The sequence below is a fragment of the Zea mays genome, chromosome 8 (assembly GCF_902167145.1).
Source record: "Zea mays cultivar B73 chromosome 8, Zm-B73-REFERENCE-NAM-5.0, whole genome shotgun sequence".
NCBI lineage: Eukaryota > Viridiplantae > Streptophyta > Magnoliopsida > Poales > Poaceae > Zea > Zea mays.
Window position 1 is genome coordinate 163,638,383 of NC_050103.1, and position 16,146 is coordinate 163,654,528.

Below are 16,146 nucleotides of genomic sequence, written 5' to 3' on the forward strand. Positions count from 1 at the left end.
CTACATTTTTACTATAGAGGAGTAGGACGAAGAGTGTCATGTAAGTTACAGAGTAGAAACAAATTCTAGTAATGTATAAAATCATTTCCTATCATTCACCCTATGAATTTAAGATATGCGTATATCTGAACTTTGGAAAGTGGTGGAATGCCAAATTCTAAACTAAATAAGTTATTTTATTGAGTGAATTCCAATTCCTTTAAAATGAAGGGATCCAAACGCCCCGTAAGATTCATGTGTGTTGCCTCATGGCGCTCAACTTAATTAACTAACTAACTATGTTGACTCACGCTATAGGTTGACTATACGGGCAAGACATCAAGGAAGAACTAGAGGCGAGGCTGCTCCTGTTTGGCTGACTATAGTCCCCTGCAGGCTATAGACCCAACCGCACAGTGCGTGACAGCGTACTGTTTTTTACAGTACAGCAGTGTAGTGAAAGAGAAGGCGGTTTCGAGCTGACAACCACCCACATCCAACAGGCGAGGAGAAGAGAAGCCCGTACAAGTACAAGGTACATACAGTGGGGCTGAAAATGAATGGACACGCATGCATGGAAAAAGAGACGGAGCTAGAAGCTGCCCTCGTCCCTAGCCCTACTGTGCTTGCCATGCTATACTAGCATGAATGCACACATAGTACTTGCAGCGGGCTGCCGCCGACCGAGCCAGGCCAGAGATGCCGTTGCCCTGCCTGCAACGCATGCCAACGCCCAACGGTCACGGCGCCCGGATCAGAAGGAGGCTTGCATTCTGCCACCGCCGCCCACGGGCGCCTTGATGACCTGCAGGATCTGGACCACCTCCGCCATGGACGGCCGGTTGGACGGGATCTGCGACGCGCACACCATGCCCAGCTTCAGCACCGGCACCACCTCCTCCTCCGGGACGTGCCCGCGTCCGCCCATGCCCGGGTCCACGCACTCCAGCGCGTTGCCGTGCTCCAGCAGCGCGCGCACCTGGTCAGTCAGCACCACCACGTCGTCGTCCCCGTACTCCACCGCGCGCCGCCCCGTCACCAGCTCCAGGATCAGCACGCCCACCCCGTACACGTCGCACTTGTCGTTCGCCCGCAGGCTCTGGCACGCCAGCTCCGGGGCCACGTACCCCATCCCGCCGCCGCCGCCCTGCCGGAACCGGCTGCCCGCCATCGCCACCTGCCTGCCACTGCCACTGCCATGCAGCAGCCGCGCCAGCCCGAAGTCGCCCACCGCCGGGTTGCACTCCGCGTCCGCCAGCAAGATGTTGCTCGGCTTCACGTTGTAGTGGACCAGCGCCGGCCGGAACGCCTGGTGCAGGTGCGCCAGCGCCCGGGCCGTCCCGGACACCACGCGGAACCGCTCCTCCCACGTCATCGGCGCCGCCTCTCCGCCGCCGTGCAGCCGCGCCTCCAGGCTGCCGTGCGCCGCGTAGTCCGTGATCAGCAGCTGCAGCTGCGGCGTCCAGTAGTAGCCCCTCAGCGCCAGCAGGTTTGGGTGCCGCGCCTTTCCCAGCACGCGCACCTCCCGCTCGAACTCCTCGCGCGACCGCACCAGGTGAGCCGCCGCCAGCTTCTTCACCGCCACCACCCGCCCGTCGCCCACGGCCGCGCGGTACACCGTGCCCAACGCGCCGCGCCCGATCTCTGTTGCCTTGCTCAGCAGCGCGTCGGCGCCCGCCACGAGGTCCTCCGACCGGAGGCTGCTCCCGGGCCCGAACGTCACCATCTTGCCGGTGGCGAGCTTTTCCTTTACCTTGCCCCCGGGCGGCGGCGACGACGATGACTTGGTCGTCGTCGTCGAGCTGGTGGTGACGATGCTCTCGTCCACCTCCTTCCGGTCGTGGCCAGGGCCTCCAACACCCGCAGCCTCGACCCTCCGCCGGGCCGACACGCTGAGCAGCGTGATCACGATGACGCCGAGCACGATCGCGACCGCCGCGAAGATGGCCACCATGGCGGACACGCTCATCAGGAACCGCCGCTTCCTCGGCGCCTCTACACCACCGCCGCCGCCCGTCTCCAGGTTGTTGTCGCCGCCGCCGCCGCCCTGCGTATACTCGTTGGGGTCCAGCACCAGCGGCTTGGCCACGTTCATCCTGCACGGCTCCGTCACCAGCGGGCTGCAGATGCCCAGGTTGCCCTCCAGCGCGCTCGCGTCCAGGCTCTGGAACACGCCCGACGCCGGCAGCCGCCCCACCAGCCGGTTGTGCGAGATGTTCACGGCCAGCAGGTTCTCCAGCGCGCCCAGCTGCTGCGGGATCTCGCCGCTCAGCTTGTTGTACTCCAGCCGCAGGATCTCCAGCTTCTTCAGCTCCGAGATGCCCGCCGGGATCGGCCCCGTCAAGCCGTTGTGCCCCAAGCTCCTGCGTGCATGGCATTCGTAATGATAAAACCCGTCGTCCGATCAGCTGAAACGTGGCGCGTCGTGACACACATGCACGCATGATGCAACACTTACAGGAGGTACAGGGAAGAACAGTTTCCGATGCTGTCGGGGATGGGGCCGGAGAGGGAGTTGCCGTCGAGCTGGAGCACGGCGAGGCTACCGGACTCGCAGAAGTCGGCTGGCACGGCGCCGTACAGCCCAGTGCTACGCAGGTCGAGCACCGTCAGGTTGCGGAGCAGGCCGAGCTCCGGCGGCAGCGGCGCGCGGAGGTCGTTGCGGGACAGGTTGAGGTACCGGAGCTTGAAGAAGAGCGACATCTCGGTGGGGATGCCGCCAGTGAGCTGGTTGCCGGAGAGGTCGAGCCACTGCAGCGTCTCGGCCAGCCTGGTGGAGCCCGAGGGGAGGACGCCCGAGAGCGCGTTCGACGACACGTCGAGCGTCTCGAGCCCGACGTCGAGCAGAGCGTCCGGGATGCTGCCGCTGAGGTTGTTGCCCCTCAGGTGCAGCTCGGCGAGCTTGGTGCACCCGGACATGGAGGCCGGGACGGCGCCCGAGAGCTGGTTCCTGGATAGGCTCAGGTACCTGAGCGCCTTGAGGTCGCCGAGCGAGTCCGGCAAGCCTCCGGTGAGCGCGTTGTCGGATAAATCCACGTGCTGCACCGCTGCCAGCTTGCCGAGCCAGGCGGGGACGTCGCCGGAGAGCCGGTTCCCGGACGCGGACAGGTAGACCAGCGAGGCGAGCTGGGCGATGGAGTCAGGGAGGTGGCCGTCGAACGCGTTGGAGCTGAGGTCGATGGCGCTGAGATGCGGGCACAGGCCGATGTCCGCCGGGACGGCTCCGAAGAACCGGTTGCCGCTGAGGATGAGGGTCTTGAGGTTGTGGAGCCTGGCAATGCCGCCGGTGACGGGGCCGGAGAACTGGTTGCGGGAGAGGTCGAGCGTGCGCAGGCGCTGGAGCGGCCAGAGCGCGCCCGCGAAGTCCGGCGAGCCGGACAGCTGGTTGCCGGACACGTTGAGGTGGAGCAGGAGCGGGCTCCCAGACGCCAGCCCCTCCGGCACGGGGCCGGAGAACTGGTTGCCGGACAGCACGAGGAAGCGGATCGTCTCGGGGAAGGCGGGCGGGAGCGGGCCGGAGAAGGCGTTGCCGGTGAGGTCGAGGGAGCGGAGGGAGGCGAGGCGCGCGATGTCGTCGGGGAGCGGGCCGGAGAAGGCGTTGTAGGAGAGGTCGAGGGAGCGGAGGGAGGCGAGGAGGGAGAGGCCCGGCGGGAGCGGGCCGGAGATGTTGTTGCGGGCGAGGGAGAGGTACTGGAGCGCCGGCAGGCGGTCGAGGTCCCGGGGCATGCGGCCGGACAGCGCGAGCCCGTCGAGCGCGAGGCGGAGCACGCGGGAGGTGGCCGGGTCGCACTCCACGCGCGCCCAGGCGCAGGGCGTCGTCGCGTCCGACCCCGTCCACGTGGCCAGCGCGCTGGTCGGGTCGGACAGCGCCGACTTGAACACCACCAGCCCCAGCACCTCCTCGTTCACCGGCATCGGCATGTCAGCCTTGGTCGCTGGTGGCGCCCCGCCAATGAGCAGGAAGAGGAGGAGTAGGAGGAGAGCAGGGGAGGTGGCAGTAGCAGTGGCCATTTGTGCTGCTGCAGTGCAGCTGCGGCCTGCGGGTGCCGAGCTGCCGCGTGCAGAATGTTCTCGGGCCGGGGCGGGATAGCTATGGTGGCGGTGGCGGTGACGGTGGCTGGCAGTAGATGAGATCTAGTGGCGCGGAGGAGGAAGTGTAGTGTAGGGGGTAGTGGTACCGGGGCCGAGCTGTGTTTTGGGGCTGTGCACCATCGGAGGAGGCAAGGAAGCGCGGAGAGGGGGCGCGTCGTCGGATTGGATTGCCCGTGACTCGCAAGCGGGGCGGGGGGTAGGTTTGGACAGAAGGAAAGCAACAAAGGACTTCACGTTCTCGGGTTGGCCATGGCCCCGGCTCTCTCTGCCGCTGGACGGTGGGGTCGCCGGAGGAATCCAGCTCGCCGGAACACGACACCGCACGGCGATTTAGGCGACGACGACGCGCACGAGCTCGCTACTGGAGTACTACTACTCTGCAGCTGTGGAAAGGGAATGATTAGAGAATCATGCCCCGGCCGGCCGTTTTTTTTTCGGTACTCGGGTCTTTAATTCAGGCAAAAGCAGCCCCCAAGAATCACGTCGAAAGCTACCCAGCTTTTGTTAATCCTGATCACGGATTCAAAACGTGTGACCGATCGCCCTCGCCCCCAGGTCAAAATGGGCAGCAGGCATTATTAGGCAGGCACCCATCTGGCCGTCACAGGAGCAGGAGGAGGAGCAACAGCAGAGCATGCCCACTCCATGACTCCATTCAACCAACATTCATCAGCTCAGCTATCAGTATGGAAAGCTAAAAAAGGATGGAGGCTTCCTCCCCATCAATCGTCACAAGTGCCCAGATCGCACGACTGCAAGCTGCCATCTCGTCATACGTGTATGGCTCGCCAATTATTCCATTCAGATCTGGGGAGCACTGAAGCACAGAATCATGTACACACACGCATGGTCATGGCTATATATTTGGATTCTCAACTATACGTCTATACTACCTCACATCTAAACGCACGCAACCTTTGTATATAAGTATGGAACGGTAAAGAAACTGTTGAATCAATCACGCGGGCCGTCAAACGACTGGGATTTCCTCAAGTTCCAGTGGAGACCCTCATGGATGCTGCGGAAGAAGTCGGTGGTCGAATCCACTAGGCAGGCTGTGGGCACGGGCCAGGGAGAAATGCTGCAGATCAGGGCGTCACCGGGTGACAGCTGCTTCCGGTCCTTGCCGTCGAAGGACGCCCAGGCGTGCCCCCTGCTGTTGTACGGCACCTGGACGCGGAGAGTCACGTACTCGGGCAGGATCAAAGGTCTGAACGACAAGGAATGCGGGCAGATTGGGGTGAAAAGGATCCCAGGGACCTGCAAACGCCACCGGCTACACATTAGAAAACCGCGGCGAAACGGCGACAGCAGGATGGACAAGTAATGCTGGTTGCTGAGCCCCTGGGAGGAGATCTGTGTAAATTCGACTGGGGCATACCTGAGGATGGACCATGGACCCTCCAGCTGCTAGGGAATATGCCGTACTTCCAGATGTGGTTGATATGATCAGTCCGTCTCCTTGCACACAAGTAACAAAAGAGCTGTCGCAGTAGACTTCCAGGTTGGTAAGGTAAGACGATATCCCTCGGTCGATCGTAACTTCATTTAGCACTAAGAACGGCTCCTCGGTCACGATTTCATCCTTCGCCGCGTCTCGTATTACATGACACTGTATGCGATTTCTCAGCGTGATGCTAAATGGCCCATTCAGCACGTTGTCCAACAACTCACGGTAGTGCTCGCTCGCTGAAAAGACATGTTAAGGACAGCGTAATAGATAAGGACAGGAGTGCCAGTAGGATACAAGAAAGCTTCACGTGCAGTTTGTTCTCCGACATAAATAGATTTTCTGAGATCCAGTACAATCCAGCTGTTCTATGGTATTATTGAATAGTTCACTGATGGTAAAGGATACGGAAGGGTGTCATGAAGCCCAGTGATCCAAGGGCGAATGCGACAACTGGAGGAACTGGTCCTTTGAACAATGATGCAGCCTGTTAAGAGGGATCCACCCAATTTCTAGTTTCAGTTGGAGACCAGTTGAGTAAAATAAAACAAATCCAAATAAGCAAATGGGAGTATTATCAGGACAAGAAAATGTCTAGCACTTGGCAGGCAGGCAGGCAACATGCAAAATTACTAACATAAATAAAACATATAAAATATGTAACAGGTAAGCTACTGAGGTGGTTCCCACAGTGAATTGTATTAGTACTCTCTGCTCTGTCATTGAAAACTCAGCGCCTGAATTATGGGGTGTTTGGTTTCTAGGGACTAATTTTTAGTCCCTACATTTTATTCCACTTTAGTTACAAAATTATCAAATGTAGAAACTAAAACTCTATTTTAGTTTCTATATTTGTCAATTTATATACTAAAATAGAACAAAATGAAGGGACTAAATATTAGTCCCTAGAAACCAAACACACTGTTAGAACAGCCATCTTCCATAGAAAGCAAGAGACTACAACACTACCATAAATTTGTCTCAGAGCCCCGGACAGAACAGTAGCTGCCATGAAAATTCCTGGAGGGATCTACAGTAACTACCACAAACTCATAACTGAAGGTATCGCTATATAAAAATGGATGAAAAAAGAAGAAGCCTCGGAGTCCAGATAACATTTTGCAAGCATGCATCACAATTGAAATATAAAAGAAATTAGATGCGTACCCACAGAACAGTTCCATCACCGCCCAGAGTTACAATTAGATCGACCTTCGTGTGCAGCATCTTTATATCATCATCTATAAGAATTTTCTAACTAGTTAGGCAGAACACAGGAAGTGCCATGCCAATAGAATAATTGTAGGAACAATCTAGATAGATCTATAACTTGACAATAAGAAAGTAGAAGATGAAGAATGTTGATGACCAAAATACTACAGCAGAAAAGTATGTTTTTATGCTAAATGTACTAAGTAATCTTAATATACAAGGTTTACAACTGTAAGACAGCTGCTGCAGCTGCACATGCAACATACACGACTCAAACATGTCCTGCATCATTCTAGTGATACAAACACAGCTTAATACTGTGCTCAGTAGCCAACTGCCAACTCAGGTTCATCTCCTCCATATTTCATAATATGTTGGACGGGAGGATCACTCCCTTCCGGTTTGTTTTATTTTACCACACAGAGTTTATGCCAAAGAATGTTTTCAACTAAAATATTAGCATTGTGGTGTGAACAGTAAGGTTGGATTTGAGAACATCAGCACAGATAAACACTCCACGATAGTAATATGCATTGCAAATTACATGGGTAAATAGGATAACAGAACATCAACATATAAACAGCAAGATGAGGCAGAAACTTCATATCACCTGAGCACCACTAGAGTCTTGCGAAAGCATGTATAAACTATCCGTAAACACTCTCCAAACTACTAAGCCTTGTTAATCAATTTATTCAATTCCCATCACAAAAAAACAAAAAAAAAATCTTGTTGAGTAATCTATGTTCTGGACTGCTAATCTGGAGCACATGAAAGAAGTGCATCACATAAGTTAAACCTCTTACCATTATCCCACGTTTGGACGAAGTTGTAGTAGGAATCCTCTGTTAGAAGTTCCTTGCTAACACGTGGATCAACAAAGATGTTTACATTTTTATACTCTCTAAGCCATCTGCAGAAAAATAATTCAAAACCTTTCAGTGGCATAAGCACAATATGCAGACTACCTGTTCAGTAGCATATAACCCATGTGAGCTGTGATTCATCAGGCACAAAAACATACCAAGGGTGCTGAATTCTAAAAAATGTTGACTTATGTCATCTAAGACAAGTGATTGGTTTTCATATGGTACAATGTGACAGTATAACCTTGTAATTCAGAATTACGGAAAATTCCTAAGTATATTAATTGATAAGCAGTGGTGGTGCAAAGCAGGGAGGGAAGAGAACACACCTGACCATTTCAGCACAAAGAACACGCACAGAGCTGGAATTCGGTTTGGTTATGAAAAGCACTGTTTGTGGTGGTGATTCCCATTTCAGTAAGATCTGAAAGCAAAGTATTTGTCATCGTTGAGTTGATTGAGACGAGCAAAAGTTTGGGACTTTTTTGGTAAAAAAATCCAAGAACTATCGTCATTCCAAAATGAATTGAACAAGACAAATCGACAAACCTGCTTATTGCTCCGTTCTGCTGTTGTTATATCACCTTTTTCGAAGGACACAAAATCATGCTTATGCTGGCCATTTTTATCCCCGTTACATCCCCATGAAAGTTTAAATGGTGCCTTTCTCCCTCCCACCTTGTGATTAGATCTTGGGATAGGTCCAGGAACTTCATCCTGGAGAACCTGGTGTGCACATATACCATGCTTACCACAACAGCCTAATTGATCAGGTGCAGGTGTCTCCAGGGTTAGTTGGCTGGCCAGTTTGTCCAAGTTATTACTGATACAACTGCTGTAGCCTGCACAAGATAGAATTCCATTTGCTCAACAGAAACAAACAGTATAGATACAGAGCATACTAATATAGTATTCCACAATGCAATATATGTGTCTAATTTTGGGGTTCCATCTGATGATGCTATGATAACCCCCACACCCTCAAGTCACAAATAAAGCTACCCCTATGAGCAGCAGTGTATTGAACATCGCAGAGGCCAGAGCCTAAAATTTGCTAAACCAACCATACCCCTTGATGGGTGGGCCTACGCACGTTTAGCAATCTGCTTGGAATTATGTGGTCGCTTCACCAACTATACCATCAAATGGAAACACATAGATAGAAGCTTGAAGCAAAAGTTAATGGATTGCTGAAATTATGAGATTGTTTCACTGAAAGTAAAATCATCAATATCAAATACATAAATCTCACCTCTGATTTTACTTTGCTGCTTCTGCGCTGTCTCTAATTCATACTTACGTTTCCACTCTGCTGCCTCTGCTTGAGCAGCAGCCTTCCCTTCAGCCACTTGTCGTAAGGCTTTTGCGACAGCTTCAAATTCACATAAATTTATACCAATTATGTTGTTGTGGTATTGTTTTAATAGTAAATAAAAGGTTCTATATATGTCTGTATTTTTATAGTACACTTTAGGCTTCATTCAAAGTAGAAAGTATGTCTATCCTTACTTCTCAAGGCCTCTGAAAACTCAATAAGATGTGCATCGGTTGATCTGACAGGAGTTTGAGCAAGAAATTCATATGCTGCCTTCTCTGATTCCAGTAAACTAACGGTAGAACTAGCTGTAGAGATTGATCCATTTTCACTTTGATGTGAGGCCATGACATCTACATTTACTGTCTCATCAGAGACCTGAAATAGAAGCAGATCTGTCAGCGTGAGTGTAGGGCAATGGGACATCTGACGGTTAAAAAAATGTCTCTTCTACCATTGTGAATGTATCAACTGCCTCCAGAAATAAATGTATCCAGCCATTTAAGATTGCAATGGCATACATATTTAGTTTAGTTTAGATTCACGGATAAAGGGCTGAGAGGTTTTCAGATAAATTCAGATTTAGACCCACCAAACTTTTGAACTCCATAACCAATACCCCATAAAATTGCTGATCGGTTTAATTTAACTCAGAGCTTAAATAGGCTCAAACTGCAAAATGGTGCAATGTTAAACTTGGGATATGTTAGGTTTTCTATAGGTAAGGTAACCAGGTGATTTAGCCTCATATTTTCATGTGAGTGCTTGGATCTGCAATCAGTGTGACTTTGTAGCTGAAATCCAATCACAAATTCAAGTGTCACATACTATGCAATCGCATGTACTAAATTCGTTTGAAAACCAATACACTAAATTATTCCTCTTCAAAATGGGGAAAGGAGGTCAAGCCCATTTGCATTTCTGGTCCAGGAAATCTCCGAGCTTGCACGATAAGCTAGTTACTTAAAACACTTGTACAGCAAAAGCAGACGACGTAAAACTGATGGACACTCCAGCTATTTACTTGGCCGCCCTTACTTATCACGCAATCGCACGACGAGGAACAAAGCAACGCGTGAGACCAAATCTGTGATATCTTGGCCCAAGACTTAATAGAATTAATATAGTACTCATACCAACAAGATGCATTTTTTTTCCAGAAGGCTGCTTCGAAAGAACCTCTAGTTTATGCGTGCTTGACCTAGAGCAATTTTGGGATGGGTGACCGACCGGAAATACGCATGAGTAAGAACAAAGTGCGCACAAAAGACTCGTGTTGGTCTGTGAGGATGATATATGGTACTAGAGAGGTGTCAGGAGTAAGTAACGCCAGTGACGAAGCTAGAGCGAATTAGAGAAGAGTGCAAATACATTGAGGGTGCATAGTAATAACTTATAGGTGGTGCATATATGGTGAAAAAATGATCTAAATTACCAGTTTTTCAAATTTTCGTGGGTGCATGTGCATCCACCATCTTCTACCAAGCTACGGTACTGAGTACCGCCGGTCCGAGAGTGGTATCAGAACCAACCCTCGCGGTTTCACGGGCGTGTGTGAACTAGGGGTTCGGGTATATGACACATGACGCATGCGGGTCCAGAGTAGTCACAAGACATGACATATGATGACACTAGACACATAGACGTGGCCAGAGGGGAGGTTTCTGCCTTGAGGTTGAGTGACGTCCTCGTCGATCTTCTAAGGGGACTTGGTTATTAAGACTCATACCAACAAGATATATTTTATTTTTCGAAAGTCTGTCTCAAAAGAACCTCTAGGTTAAGTGTGTTTGGCTTAGAACAAGTTTTGGGGAGTGACCGATCAGGAAGTCTTCTTGGATGCGCATAAGTGAGGACAAAGTACGTACAAAGAACTCGTGTTGGTTTGGAAATGGGCTATATCCTAAAGTGCTGCCACTAGTAAGTGCCGTCGGTCCGAGAGTGGACTGTGTGTTACAAACTCAAAGCGGGGGCACATTCCTTTTGGCCATCTACACATGTCTGCAATGTCTGCACGTACCGAGTCGACCAATGATCTGATGCCCGGAGAAGCTGGGATCGGAATCGGTGCAGGGCTGAGGCTCCGGAACTTGGAACCCGTCGGCGCGAGCTGAAACTCCTCGGAGGACGACGGCTCCTGCCACACGGAAACCACGCATTCATCAGAACCAGGTAAACCAAACACTCCGTCGAAGCAAATCGGGCGGAATTCGGACGCCCAGCCGCAAGGAGCCGCCCCAGCCAGCTAGCGCGGACGGATCGGGAGGAACCTGCGTACCTTGTCGGCGAGCTCGTCGTGCGACATGGCGCCGCCGATCTGGTCCGCTCGCTGTCGCAGAGAACACGCCCGTACTACTTGTTCTGCTCTTGGCTCGCCGTCGCAGAAAACACAGCCCGTACTACTTGTTCTGCTCCTGACTTGGTTGGGTACTTGGGTGGGCAGTGTACTTGGCCTCCGATTTGCGAGGGGGGAGAGAGACAAGAAGAATAGGTGGGTGGTGGACCGGTGGGTGCGGTGCGAGGCGACGACGCCGAGGCCGGTGAGGAGCACCACCTCTCCCCGCCCGGCGCGGCTATTTATCGGGTCCTGGTTTGACGCCGACGGGCTCTCGCCGGTGGGGCCCAGACTGGGACGGTTGGCTTCGGGCGGGCGCGTGCTGGGAAGGGAGCGTTATGGCCGTGTGGAGACTTCGTGTTTCCTGCCTGAATTCTACTAAATAATTATTATTAATCAAATTATCCCTCAACATTTGGGGTATTCATGTTCATTCGTGCGTGCCGTGGGGCCAAGCTGGCATAGCACGTGCACAACACTGGGCCGTGTCGTACCAGTCCGCAGCCTTAGAAGCTGACCCAAGCACGACACAAAAATAGCTTAATCGAGATCATGTTGTGACGGTGATCTGGCTAGACCACAAGGTCATGCTGACCCGGAGCACACGGAAATAAAAAAAACTCAAAAATCTAACCATAACGGTTCACAATTAACACAATTAATACTCAAACTCGAAGTAACGAGGAAGAATACTCAATGTATGAAATAACAATTCAATTCACACAGTAACAATTCAAAGTGATGAAATATTCAAAGTCACAAAACTCATACTCATGCCCAATCTCATAGTGGCACTAACTCAATCACCCAATTAGACACTCAACCATGACTCAGAAAAAAGTTGATGCAAACAATATACTAATGGAGTCTTAGTGCAATGTTACCTCATTAAAACATTCCTAAGTAAAACACACACCTCGTAAGAAAAAACTAGAAAGGAAAAGAGTACAAGCAGCTCCTATAGGTTTAATGTAGGTCCAGTCGAGTTTAATAGTTCATCACAAGTTACAACAGAGTAGTAATAGCAATAGAATTAAGAAGCAATAGCAACAGGCCAGTAGGCAACAACCCTCAGGCCTCAACTGTTCAAGATCCACCACTAGTTCCACTAGCTCCACCTGTTCCACCAGATCCTCCACCTCATCTTTCTTTGCCTCCACCAATTTAATCTAGGTACATTGCTTCAAAAAGACCTTCAAGTTCTTTGGTGTCTTTATCCACCATGTGCTAACTATGCAAGTCAGCAAGCTCCTAATCCTTTATGCAGGACAAAACTTCAACCATATTAGGAGTTAGTCACCACTGTCGGTCTTCAAGCACCTGTCAACTAAACTAAAAGTGGACTCTGATGATGCAATGGAAGCATGTACATTTAGAACATTTTTAGCAAGTATAGAAAGCACATGATATGTCAACTTGTGTCGTCGCCACCAGTTTAGAAGATTGAAATCAAAGTCAAAATGTGTGATAATATCAATATCAAGATATGATGGTAACTCAGATATAACAACAATAATAGATGATACAGATGCAGGAGTACTAGTTCTAGTAGATGGGGAAGGCATGATGATATCATTATCCATATATGCCATCCCATGCCTTTGTAGCCTTACCTGCCATACCATCACTCTTATGTTGTTGTGCACTCAAGCGCACTTCACCAAATTTCAATTCATAAATCTAAAAAATCTTAGTTAGCTTAGACCAAATGGATGTAGGATACCTTGAATAATCAGTTCCATTAAGTCCAGACAACCTCAAAAGAAGCTTACTAAACCACCTTATTTTTGCTATAGGATCCAATACAAAGGCAAAGCAACATAGAACATGTATCTTCCTCCAATATTTCAAATACTTTGTTTTCATTGGAACAATAACATCTCTAAGCAAAGCATCAATTTAAAAAGCATTTAGATGTCTAGCAATTTTAAGTATGTGATGTAGCATTAATGCTGAAGTGGGATAATAAATTCCAAACAAAGCAACAGATGTATCATAGAACAACTCAAGAAAGGATAGAACCTTTTTAGCAACATCTTAGTGACCATCTGTCAACAAAATAGAGCCATCTCTCTGAACTGGATGATTAGTTTGGATAAAGACAGAGAAGGTGCTTCGATAAGGAACAAGATGCTTAAGCATTAAGTAAGTAAAGTTTCACCATAACATCCATATCAACACCAAACTTGCTAGGATGAACTCCAAGACTCAAGCAAAAGCTTTTAAATGCAACAATATGTTGGTTAGATGCATTCAAGAATGTAATTGCAGTCCTAAAAGCATCTAAATAATTCCTCAATCATTTCAGACCAGACTACGATCAGAATAACAATGTGGCAATTACAACGCTGATGCAAAAAAAATATAAAAGCTAAGTCCTCCTCTTATCTAACTTCTACATGCAATAAATGACCAATATAAGCATAAAAACAGGTTTAAGAATTGGTACTGCAATTTTATTTGTTGAGACATTGTCTAACACAATAGAGAAAATCTTATCAGAAATTCCAAAATAATCAACAACCATATGAACTCTACCAGCAATGTTTCTTCCAATATGAGCCACTTCAATTGGCCTTAAACCAAACAACCTCTTTTCTAACTCCCAATCAGAATTGACATAATGAGCAACTACACTTATATAATCCTCTTTAGCCTTACTTGACCAGATTTAAGATGTAATATCAACAAATGACACAGGCTTCTTCAAAGCTTCAATTCATTTCTTCATACGTTTATTATAAAGTTTGATTAGGTCTCTAGCAATAGTTTGTCGAGACGTTTTAACAAATCTAGGATTATGAGCATTCACAATATATTCTTCAAATGCATCACATTCAGCAAAGGAAATAGATAAATCTATTCTAGCATTCAAACGACACAATTCAGTACGTGCCCTAGCATCAGAGTACTCCCAATGCATGAGTGAACCATCATGATTATAATTAAGAACAGATTGAATTTCCTTTTTTTTCTTAGCAGCACAAGTATCAACATGGCGTAACAAATGACTAGTGCCACTATAGGATTTAGAATAAAATGAAGCTTTAAAGTGGATGCATGTGGTAGAGACCCTTACCCTCTTACCATTCACCAAATCTTTTACCTTTGTGAAGTCGATCCAAGCTTTAGACCTCTTCTTCCCTGCTCTATCACCATCAACCGTGCTCTCATCGATCGAGCTCGTCCCAGTACCACCACTAGCAGGCTCTGCATCGGCGTCCACATCGACATCAGCATCTGCACTGCTACCGAGGATGAAACGTCGAGCATCCTCAACGTCGTTGTGGTCCTGTAGCCTCATCTCCACAGCCTCAGTAGCCGGATTTAAGTCCATTTTCATGGTCGTCGACCGCCGGACCCCCATTGCCTATGCGACTCCGGTTCCTCAACGGTGAGCGCGTCACCAATCTAATCGCTCGCCGACCTTACCAGACAAGAAAACGAGAGGATTAGATAGGGTTGCAAAAAATGCAAAGAATCTGAATGCATGATGACCTAAACGGCAAAACGATTACCTGCGCAGCCAGAGCACCGGAGAAGAGAGGAAGACGGAGATCTGGCCAGCAGAGCTTGTGACTTGACCACAAACGACGGAGATTAGGAGAAGCCGAGCGCGATTTAGGTTAGGGACTTAGTGTTATCTCATTGGGAGTAGACAATAGAGATGGGAGAGAAGAGGTAGATCCACAACCACAAGACGCGCCGGAGAGCACTCTGATAGTCTGAGACACCAACGACGGAGCCGACGAGCATAGGGATGGCAATGGGCTGGGTTTGAGTCGGGTGGAGCAAAAATCCGCCCACGATCACACCCGTCAAGTCTACCTAAAACCGCTCGCGATGGCACCCACAGCTGCAGTCCAAACCCGCACCAAACCCATCGATTTTCGGGTGGGTTTTGGGTTACCCGCGAGTTTTTACTCAGTTTACACTTTTAAACAATAATTCAGCTATAAGAAATTAAATATAAACCATAATTGAGTTATATTTATGGATTTTAAGCCTTCTCATATTTAGCAACAATAAAACACTTCATGAATCATTAGGCAAGTTACTTATTCAAAATAATTACCATTGTATCTTAATCATTATTGCGTAAAACAATGAAGAAACCAAATTTCGGGTTGGGCGCGGGTCACTCGCGGGTTGAAATAGAAACCCACGCCCACACCCGCTATAACTTCGGGTCGGGTGCGAGTTGCACCCGCGGGTCAAAATCTTCACCTGTACCCACACCCGTCAGGTCGGGGTACCTGTCGGGTCTCGAGTTTGTGGGTTAAATTATCATCCCTATACGAGCAAGAGTGGACGAGAAGCGGACTGGGATCTACGAGCAGAGGCGGAGAAGAAGAGAAGGGAGAACTATGAGCTGTAGCAGCACCGGCAAGGTGGACACTTGTGGCTCTGTGAGTCGTCGGCGATGCATGGGAAGGGAGCAAGGAGAGAGCTAACCCGTACTGTACCCACCGTAGTTCATAGAGGAGGCTAGGAGGGAGAGAAGAGGGAGATCCACCTGCAGCGTTGATGAGGTGGACACATGTGAGCCGCCGGCAATGGTTCCACACCGACGACCGAGCGTGATGCGGCGACGGTGGTGAGGAGCAGGGAGAGAGAGCTAGGGTTATGAAATCGCTGACCAGATCGAGTCGAGTGCGAGCGTGGGCGACGAGGCGAGGGCAAATTGTGTGGTGTGCAGGGGGCGTGGGCTAGGGTGGCAGGGTAGGCTTATCCTCTACGAGGCCACATCGTGCTTGAGCAAATAAATAGGTCGGGTCCGTGTCGGCATGTTGTGCTGCTACAATAGCCCAAGCACGACACGACTGCCGTGTTGGGCTAGCCTAAGCACGTTTGGCCCCGGGGCGGGCCATGCCCATGACGGGTCAAAACTGTGTCA

The 16,146-nt window shown here is 49.7% G+C and overlaps 2 protein-coding genes across 2 annotated transcripts; both read right to left on the reverse strand.

Annotated features, from left to right (window-relative positions):
- Window positions 1-381: 381 nt before the first annotated feature.
- Window positions 382-4,473, reverse strand: LOC100384143 (Putative leucine-rich repeat receptor-like protein kinase family protein). The gene is made up of 2 exons (XM_008657090.4): window positions 2,438-4,473; window positions 382-2,342 (listed from the first exon to the last, which is right to left on the reverse strand). Exons 1-2 carry the CDS (start codon window positions 3,988-3,990, stop codon window positions 734-736), a joined length of 3,162 nt encoding a protein of 1,053 aa, XP_008655312.1. The 5' UTR covers window positions 3,991-4,473; the 3' UTR covers window positions 382-733.
- A 295-nt stretch (window positions 4,474-4,768) lies between these two features.
- Window positions 4,769-11,559, reverse strand: LOC100281602 (NAD kinase 1). The gene is made up of 11 exons (NM_001291621.1): window positions 11,193-11,559; window positions 10,935-11,051; window positions 9,109-9,292; window positions 8,852-8,971; window positions 8,149-8,441; window positions 7,929-8,023; window positions 7,540-7,646; window positions 6,689-6,762; window positions 5,930-6,008; window positions 5,453-5,760; window positions 4,769-5,331 (listed from the first exon to the last, which is right to left on the reverse strand). Exons 1-11 carry the CDS (start codon window positions 11,217-11,219, stop codon window positions 5,026-5,028), a joined length of 1,710 nt encoding a protein of 569 aa, NP_001278550.1. The 5' UTR covers window positions 11,220-11,559; the 3' UTR covers window positions 4,769-5,025.
- Window positions 11,560-16,146: the final 4,587 nt, after the last annotated feature.

Coding starts and splice junctions, on each gene's coding strand:
- LOC100281602 (NM_001291621.1), bottom strand. CDS start 11,219: ATGTCGCACGACGAGCTCGCCGACAAG. Junction 11,052..11,192: donor ACGACGAGCTCGCCGACAAG/GTACGCAGGTTC, acceptor TCCGTGTGGCAG/GAGCCGTCGTCCTCCGAGGA. Junction 8,024..8,148: donor CAGAACGGAGCAATAAGCAG/GTTTGTCGATTT, acceptor CTTTGCTTTCAG/ATCTTACTGAAATGGGAATC.
- LOC100384143 (XM_008657090.4), bottom strand. CDS start 3,990: ATGGCCACTGCTACTGCCACCTCCCCTGCTCTCCTCCTACTCCTCCTC. Junction 2,343..2,437: donor TGTTCTTCCCTGTACCTCCT/GTAAGTGTTGCA, acceptor CCATGCACGCAG/GAGCTTGGGGCACAACGGCT.